The sequence below is a fragment of the Rosa chinensis genome, chromosome 1, assembly GCF_002994745.2.
Source record: "Rosa chinensis cultivar Old Blush chromosome 1, RchiOBHm-V2, whole genome shotgun sequence".
Classification (NCBI taxonomy): domain Eukaryota; kingdom Viridiplantae; phylum Streptophyta; class Magnoliopsida; order Rosales; family Rosaceae; genus Rosa; species Rosa chinensis.
In genome coordinates this window covers 56,567,047-56,575,379 of record NC_037088.1, presented here as the reverse complement: position 1 = coordinate 56,575,379, position 8,333 = coordinate 56,567,047, and the positions used below count along the sequence as shown (strand labels likewise).

Sequence of the window (8,333 nt, the reverse complement as noted above, 5' to 3'; positions counted from 1 at the left end):
AAATTATATACTTTAGTACACGAACTTGTAATCTCGACCAACTATGTGTACATGACGTGAATGACGTTTTTAGTTAGTGTGCCACCTGGCATAATTTGAAGGGTAATTTGGTCTCTTCAGATTTTACGCTGGGCACCCCTCTCTCTTACGCTGATCACCCAAGATCACGGTCATTGCTTCCTCAGCTGCATATGCAGCAACCATCCTTTTCTTCTCGAGTTCTGCACATGCCTCATTCCCTCGCCGGCGCTCAATCTTTACCAATATCCTCAAAGACAAGGTATTTGATCTGGATATCTCAAAAAGTCTTCAACTTTTAGTGGTGGATTGAGTAAATCTTCAAATCACATCATCATCAAGGTCTTTGATCTGGAAATCTCGGAAAGTCTTCAACTTTTGAGTTTGATTGTTGGTTCAAGATTGGGTTATGTGAAAGCTCTTTGATTTTCTTAAGTTTGCAGAGCTAGATAGTAGTAGAATGTAATTGAGGTTGAAGCATTTGCAGGAAGACTGAAAAGTTACAACAAGAGCTGGTTGAGAAATTGGGGGCAGAGCATGGCCGAAGCTATTGGAGTTGAAGAGTAAAGGGGACTTCAGAAAACAGTCGGAGGTGAGCTTCTCGGCGAGCGGAGACCGAATTTGCAGCGGCAGCGGCAGTGGTTGTTGTTCCGATAGGTCTAGGTCTTATCCCTGAAAGAAATTGAGAAGGAAAAATTAGAGAGAAAGATGGAAACTTTGTGTGATTTTTGGAAAAAGGAAGGGTTGAATCGAATTGGATACCTGTTTGATCCACTTGATTGCGTTTTCATCAAGGCCTTCTGTGAACATTTTGCGATTTGGAAGAGAATGGGGTTTTTTGTTTTTGAGGGTTCGAGATTGAAGAAGGGTTTTGGTTAATTTGGTTTGAAAGATTTGAAAGAGTGAAGAGAAAAAGTGATAGGAGAGAGAGAGAGAGAGAGAGAGAAGAAGAAGAAGAAGAAGGAGGAGGAGGAGGAGGAGAGAGCGTAGGTTTCTGGGTAAGGGTTGGGTTCATCTTTTCTAGGTAAAATTCCTATTCTACCCATCATAATATAGATAATGGCATATGGACTGACGGAGTGATTAACGTCGTGTACCATTCTTTAGTCGGGGACAAATATTATTCGTGTACTAAAGTATATAATTTGTAACTTTGTGTACATAAATGCATAGTGGTCTTAAGTTGATGCATGTATTGTTCTCAAAATTTTCCCTAAATAAAATGCATTTCTTTTGGAAAGTGCTGGGAACCAACAAGGTACCCCTTAAGCAAATCATTGCAAGTTGTTTACATCAATCTATGACAACAAAAACATGTAGGCTGTCAACAAATCAAACTATAATGTACTATATAAAGCGTTTTTCTCTTTTGGGTTTGCCATTTGTATACCTACTTGATAATGTAGAGATGAATTATGTCATTAATCACTATTTAAGTTGTGCAATCATGATGAAATCTTAATTAAACAATAATATTGCAGAAAGACTTTCGTCATAATGGTCATTTAGTAGGATTTGATAAGAATAACAACTAGCTGATCTCTAACTAGCTATTTCTATATAAAATACAAGCAAAAAACAAACAAAATCAGAGGGACATATTGGTATGAGTTTAAATGTAAACAGTATATTACATTGGAAGAAATCAAACACTTGACATGTACTCTGTAACCAAAAAAACACTTGACATGTACTCAATTTCGATCTTTTCCCACTACTCAAATTAACTCCAAAAGTTTTTTCGCATTTAGAATCTCCATATGCATGTTTAACATATATAGATTGGCACCATATATGGAGAATTTGTGGAACATAATTATTATCGTCACTGGAATTTGATTCTGAAGGCTAAAAGTGTATGAGACATTGATCCTAATTATATTCCGTTTTTAAGCTTTACTAGCAAAAGGTTTGAGTTCTGTAGCAACCGTGTGACAATGACATCAAAAGAAAAAAAACTTAGAAGATAACGTGCTTTAGTGGAATGACAAAGAAGATAAAAGATAGACATCATTAACATGGACCGACTAAACCTGCCATTGCATCATGAAATAGAGGAATGATGAAGGCTCTAGTTCGCATAAGAAATCATGAGATGATCTAGTCATAATTTACAATATGAGAAAATCCACAACTCATTAAAAGCCATAATCAAATGGATCCCATTTCACCAAATGTAGAGAGAACAATGTTGCAGAGGTGTCGAGATTGACTCTCTCTCTCTCGCAACATACCCTAAATTTAAGTTAAATAATATAGAGTATCTTCTCTCAAATTTGATTTCTCCTTCCGCAACAAGCGCTTAATTCAAGATAGAAAAATATGAAAATTTTCTCTCGAATTTGACGCTCCCTCCCGCATGAGACGGTTAAATGTAAGACAAATAACCTCTAGTATTTTCTCTCGAGTTTGACTTGCCTTCCGTAGAATAGTCTAGGTCTACAATGTAGTGTATTTTCTCTCATTCCAATCATGCTTTTAGCTAGAAAAAAAAAATGTGGGTTTGCAATATTTGACTTTTATTTTTTGACAGTGAAAGAGAGAAAAAGGTCAAGAGCAACAAGGCATACAGCCAGGTGTCTCATCCTGTCCAAACAAACAGAGAAACAGATAAGGTGATCACCACTTCACCACAGAAAACAAGAGGGCAATTCTGAACTCACACAGTGACTACACCTTGTTTCCAGCTTCATTCACAGACACCAACAATGGCGACCCTGCAGAACTCACCTTCACTCCACAGGAGCCTTGTGCTCAACTCCTTCACTAAGGTTTTCAATGCCCATATTGTTTTATGCTGTAGCTCTCTAAGCTTCAGTGTTTGATAGTGCTTGTTCTTTTTCTTGTTTCACCTGCTTAATTTGCATTGAACTTTGTTGCATTAACTAGGTACAAAATAAGCAAAGCAGTTCACATTGCTATAGAAGAAGCGTGTCGTTTTTGGTAAGAGCAGAACAAGCTTCATCGTCTTCAGCATGCTCTCCTTCTCAAGGTCCTCACTTTCATTATTTTCTGTTCCTTTCGATTTGCATTGTTATATATCAATGTCTGTTTCAATTAGCAGTAATAGTTTCTGGCATTTTTAGGCTCAATTCTTGCTTTTGTGTTCTGTTGATTAATGATATTAGCTTTAAAATATAAGGGTTTCTTTTATTCTTGAATTCCATCTGATTTTATGTTTATACTTGGCAGATAGATCCGGGAGACGCCAGGTACTAGCTGCAGGGACAATTGCTTCTTGGGCTTCTCTCATGAACCAACATTCTGTATCATGTAAGGAATTATAACAGTTGTACTTGTTCTGTATCTTGTTCTTTTAAGTCTAGCATTGTTTTCATACTTCAAAGTACTAGATAGCATTAGTAGCAAGAGAACAATGCCCGTTATGGGTAAAGTAAGTTGCTTTCCTTACTAAAATGATGACTGATATCCTAAAACAACACCTTTGATATGGCTCAGTTGCTGCAGAAAATAAAAAGAATTTTCAGCTTGTTACGGACAAGAAAGACGGATACGAATTTGTCTACCCTTTTGGGTGGCAGGAAGTTTCTATTGAAGGCCAAGACAAGGTATTCAAGGATGTGATTGAGCCACTAGAGAATGCGAGTGTGACTCTCTTCCCAACTGTCAAGGAAGACATCAAGGAATTTGGGACTCCACAAGAGGTTAGAAGTTTATGAACCAAATGTTGACATCAATTTCTATGCATATTTTGCTCAGTCTTACCCTTGATGATCAATCACAGGTGGCGGAGACTTTGATCAAGAAGGTTTTGGCTCCTCCTACCCAGAAAACAAAACTGATTGAGGCATCAGAGGTTTGCTCCATGATTTCATTTTGTTTGATACATATAGTTTTCAAGTGAATCCATCAACTGGTTTACAACAATGGAAATTTCCTGATATATAGCAAACTTGAGATAAAGTTGTGAATAGCTAATCCTCGATGCTGCAATTGTCTAGACATTCAACATACATCTAAACCTCTCACCATGAGTTACTTTTAAAGGATATATAATTGTGTTGAACTTTGTCCGCAAGACTTCTGTTATAGGGTATTGAATTTCTTCTTATGTTTTAATGGTGTTTGTAAATTTGGTGCAGCATGAGATTGATGGGAAAACATATTACACTTTTGAGTTTGTGGCCAAGGCTCCAAACTTTACTCGCCACGCTCTAAGCACAATATCTGTTAACAATGGTACTGCTATTTGTTCAGACTTAGACAGCAAGTTTTGTATAAACTACTTTCTAAATATTTATATAGCTTTGCAGGTTGGGTGTTTTTTGTTTTTGACCATAACTTGCATTGCTGATTGCAGGTAAATTCTACACATTGACGACGGGAGCCAACGAAAGGAGGTGGGGGAAGATGAAAGAAAAATTACACACCATAGTTGATTCCTTCAAACTTTTCAAAGTCTATGAAGGCAATTAGCAGACATCGGAGTTGTAATTAGCAGAGATCATTCTGCATTATACCAAAACAAGGGCAAACTGTAGACCATACATTTATGTACCTGCTCATTAGGAATCCTTTTGTTTTACTGTTCTTTTTTTTTGAATTTTTGAGAGGGAAGAGATTGAAATGTATCTATTAACGTTGAGAGAAATTCTTTGAATGAAAAGGTTAACATTCCAATACATGCTCAACAAATCATCATTGTAACAGAGTGTTTTTTTTTTTGTATGGAGCATTTTTCAATGTTAACAGCTCACTTCAGCTAATTCCAGACTGGACTAATTCATATTCATTTTTACTCATCAAATTCTCAGAAATAAATCTGGAAATAAGGCATATAGGAGTATAATAACAAGCACAACTGACATAACAATTACCAAATTGCAAGTACTAAATTTTAATAGCATCACATTGCCATAAAAAAGACATGGTTCTCAAACACGTTAAAGAAAGAGTATTAAACCAGTACAGTACTACTAACAAAAATGTCAAAGCAATAACAAAATCCCTTGGCTCCATCCTAAGAAGATAACACAACAATAGCTTATATGATGCCGATCTTGTTAGCCACATCCAATGCATCGTAATCAGGTGTCAACCTAACATATGCCTTCTTCGTTCCATCAGGCCTGCACAATACAAGTCATAAGTTAGATACAACTTTATTAATCAAACCTGCAGCAGGTATAACAATGCACAATTACATCAACCTTAACATTGTGTACCTATCACAGTACAAAGACAACCTCAAAGAGAAGATCAACGCTAACTAGAAGTATAAATTAATAGCATTTACCTGATCAGAGTATTCACTTTCTTGGTCTGAATGTCGTACATCTTCTTCACTGCATCCTTAATTTTCTTCTTATCAGCACGGATATCAACAATGAAAACAAGGGTATTGTTGTCCTCAATCTTCTTCATTGCAGACTCAGTGGTCAATGGGTACTTGAGGATCTGGTAATGGTCCAACTTGTTTCTTGGTGGTGCGCTAATGCGGGGGTACTTGGGGTTCCTTTCCTTCTTCAATGTCCTTGGCCTGTGGAATGTGACTGATGTCCTGATCTTCTTAGCCTTCTTCTTGAAGGTTGGCCCTGACTTCACAGCCTTGGCGGTCTTCAAGGCCTGAGCCTTGGGATCAGCCTTCTTACCGTCAACTGCAAGAGGTGAACAATTAAATTTTAGGACAGAATTATAATTTAGTAGGATGACGAGGACCAGAAGTCCAGAACCAACAACCAGCAACACATATGTAACTCATAGCCTTTAGCAATTTTTGGGTATTTGGCAAAACACAGTAGCAGAATTAAATCAAATGTTGCACTAATAGACCCTATCCCTTCTAATTTCACTCTACAAACTATACAAACACTCTTGCGAACTTAATCTACCACAGAAGAACATAAAGTCCTATCGCCCAGGGAAAAGAAAAGAAGTAAAAAAATAAAACAATCCGAAGCTTCATCTCTTATACAGAAAATGCCTACAACGTAACATTTCATCACAAAGCTCAGAAACCCCTCACTACACTACTAGATATGCGTACACAACTGAATATATTGCATATTAAAATTGAACACAGGTACTTGCAGTGAAAAAAAAAAATCAAATTTCACAGCCTAATCACAATAAATCGTCGCATATTCATTCCACTTAAAGCTCAATGTCAAAGGAAGTACCTTTAGGGGCCATTGCTCAAACCTCTGCGTGAAACAATCCTACCTGAAAAGCATTACACAAACAATAAGAGACTAAATCAGTAAAACCCTAACCAAATCGCGATTTCAAATAAGCCCAAAGGCAAACAAAAACCACCAACACATAGCCCATTCATGTCACTATTAGAATAACACCACACCACAAGCAAAATGAACTGAAAGCAGAAGCATGAATCTTTAAACGCCCTAAAAGAAAAGCTCGATTCAGAACCTAGATGCAGGCTAGGGTTGTGTGTGGGTAATTGGATTCATAGATACAAAGCATTTCTGAGAGAATCGATGGGGTGGAAGACAGAGAGGGGCGAAGAAGTACCTGAGGAGAAAGAGCAGCTGCGGCCGAAGGGTAGGGTTTCGAAGTGGTGAAGACGACTCTGGTGGCTTTATATAGCTGCGTTCTCTTTTGTATTGGTAAAACCCTTTCTTTTATGGGCCTTCGCTTTGGGTTTGACAGAGGAAAATGATTTTGGGCCTCCTTAAGGCCCGTATCAATATTGTCATGGTGTTTACGGCCAACAGTTTTTTTTTACACTAATCCAATTATGAAGTTTGTAGAACACCCGAGAGGAGCTTTTGAGTTGTCTGTCTATCCTTGTATCAATCCATTCAGGGTTGGTTTGGATTTTGGTTATGTAAAGATGTTTTTTTGTAATTTATAGCGTTTTCGTTGGAAAAGATTTTGTTAGAAGTATAAAGAGCTGTTTTATGCAAATTTAAGTGATTTTTGTAAAGTGCTTCTTTCAATGGTTTAAAACCGTTTTTAACTCTTTTAGCTGAGCATTGCTTAAAACAGTTTGAAAATTCGAGAAGCATTCCAAATGAACTCTTAAAACATAATCATCAAAGTTGTTGGATTTTGCATTTTGTTTATTCAAACTAAAATGATACAACTACATTTGACACTCTATAAAGTCTCTTACTAATATTTCTAGTAGTCATGTTTTTGGCCTCTCACCTACACTAATATCTCGGTATAAACTCGTACGAATAAAGTGTCGAAAAATAAATGATTTATAGGAGTATATCGTGTTATCACTTATTATTATTATTATTTTTATTATTATTTTATTTTTTATAATCAAAATAGGAATTATGCGATATTAGTTTCTTGGAAGCAGACGATATATGGAGCAAATCTCACCCTCAATCTCGAAAGAGAAGAGTCTGCCACACTTTGAGAACCCACCGTTCATATTTTGCAATTGTTACAATTTAGAACAACAGGTTGCTATGTAATGAATTTAAAGAGATAAAAGATACAGGGAATAATCTCATAACACAAATCATTTTGTAAATGCCAACGATAAAAGTTGATCTGCTTCAAAAAAACAATAAAAGTTGATCGCTACGTCAATTTACAACTGGTTTTTAACAGAAGTATATCCATCACAAAGTACTCTAAATCGAAGATTGCAAAAGTTTAGCCATCAACCACAAAAATCCCATTCATATTCCAAGCTATCACTTCCACTGTTTTCTCTCTTCAGCTTTTCTCTCTGCTGGTTTGAGAGTCGTCAGCGCCTCCACCCTCTGTGGTGTGTCTCCACCCTTCTTTGTGGTGAGTTTTCCCTAAGCTTTGTCTTAGATCTGAGGCTCTTTGTCTCATTTTCTTTATCTTTTTCTTTGCTCCAGCCCAATTTCTCTCCAAATGCCCAGATTTATTTTCACTTCTCTCATCCTCATACAGCTCCCCATCTCATCCTCTAACCCGTTTTTTTGTTTTTCCACAATTCTACCACCACACTTGTGCTCGACCTGGGTTTATACACCTAACTCTACACCTGGAAATAGCTGCCGAACCGGCACTCCACCGACGTGTGTGGACGTCGCCGGACCAGTGGCGTTGTGTTGCTCGGTGGTCTCCACCACCACGACGGCCGTTTTTATGTCTTTGGGTACCTTTATCCTCTCTGTGCAGACTGTTTGGGTATGGAGAATGATGGTGGACAAATCTTTAGCATCCGGAACTGAAGCTTTGGTCGATGTTACTCTCTCTGCAGCTTGGTGGGCAGCAGCCATGGCGGCGGCTGGTCTATTGGAGGCAGTCCTTTGTGATTTTAGATCTAGGGTTGTTTTGATTGTTGTTGGGCTTTTGGGCCTCGGTTTATTATTTTCTGTTAGATGTAGGTTAATTAAGCT

At 37.5% G+C, this 8,333-nt stretch overlaps 2 protein-coding genes across 3 annotated transcripts; one reads left to right on the top strand and one right to left on the bottom strand.

Annotated features, from left to right (window-relative positions):
* Window positions 1–2,612: 2,612 nt before the first annotated feature.
* LOC112182614 (psbP-like protein 1, chloroplastic) lies at window positions 2,613–4,690 on the top strand. The gene is made up of 7 exons (XM_024321118.2): window positions 2,613–2,789; window positions 2,908–3,010; window positions 3,211–3,291; window positions 3,478–3,683; window positions 3,764–3,835; window positions 4,122–4,218; window positions 4,340–4,690. Exons 1-7 carry the CDS (start codon window positions 2,727–2,729, stop codon window positions 4,453–4,455), a joined length of 738 nt encoding a protein of 245 aa, XP_024176886.1. The 5' UTR covers window positions 2,613–2,726; the 3' UTR covers window positions 4,456–4,690.
* Window positions 4,691–4,823: 133 nt separating this feature from the next.
* On the bottom strand, window positions 4,824–6,608 carry LOC112182615 (60S ribosomal protein L23A). 2 transcript variants are annotated; one of them, XM_024321119.2, is made up of 4 exons: window positions 6,511–6,608; window positions 6,159–6,201; window positions 5,276–5,636; window positions 4,824–5,108 (listed from the first exon to the last, which is right to left on the bottom strand). In XM_024321119.2, the coding sequence occupies exons 2-4, from the start codon at window positions 6,169–6,171 to the stop codon at window positions 5,024–5,026; spliced, it is 459 nt and encodes a 152-aa protein (XP_024176887.1). In that variant the 5' UTR covers window positions 6,172–6,201; window positions 6,511–6,608; the 3' UTR covers window positions 4,824–5,023. The 2 variants fall into 2 exon arrangements, with proteins under 2 accessions (XP_024176887.1, XP_040368649.1); XM_040512715.1 differs by lacking the exon at window positions 6,511–6,608 and having other exon boundaries at window positions 6,159–6,220.
* Between the last annotated feature and the right edge of the window lie 1,725 nt (window positions 6,609–8,333).

Coding starts and splice junctions, on each gene's coding strand:
- LOC112182614 (XM_024321118.2), top strand. CDS start 2,727: ATGGCGACCCTGCAGAACTCACCTTCACTCCACAGGAGCCTTGTGCTC. Junction 2,790..2,907: donor TGCTCAACTCCTTCACTAAG/GTTTTCAATGCC, acceptor TGCATTAACTAG/GTACAAAATAAGCAAAGCAG. Junction 3,836..4,121: donor AACTGATTGAGGCATCAGAG/GTTTGCTCCATG, acceptor AATTTGGTGCAG/CATGAGATTGATGGGAAAAC.
- LOC112182615 (XM_024321119.2), bottom strand. Junction 5,109..5,275: donor AAAGTGAATACTCTGATCAG/GTAAATGCTATT, acceptor TGTATTGTGCAG/GCCTGATGGAACGAAGAAGG.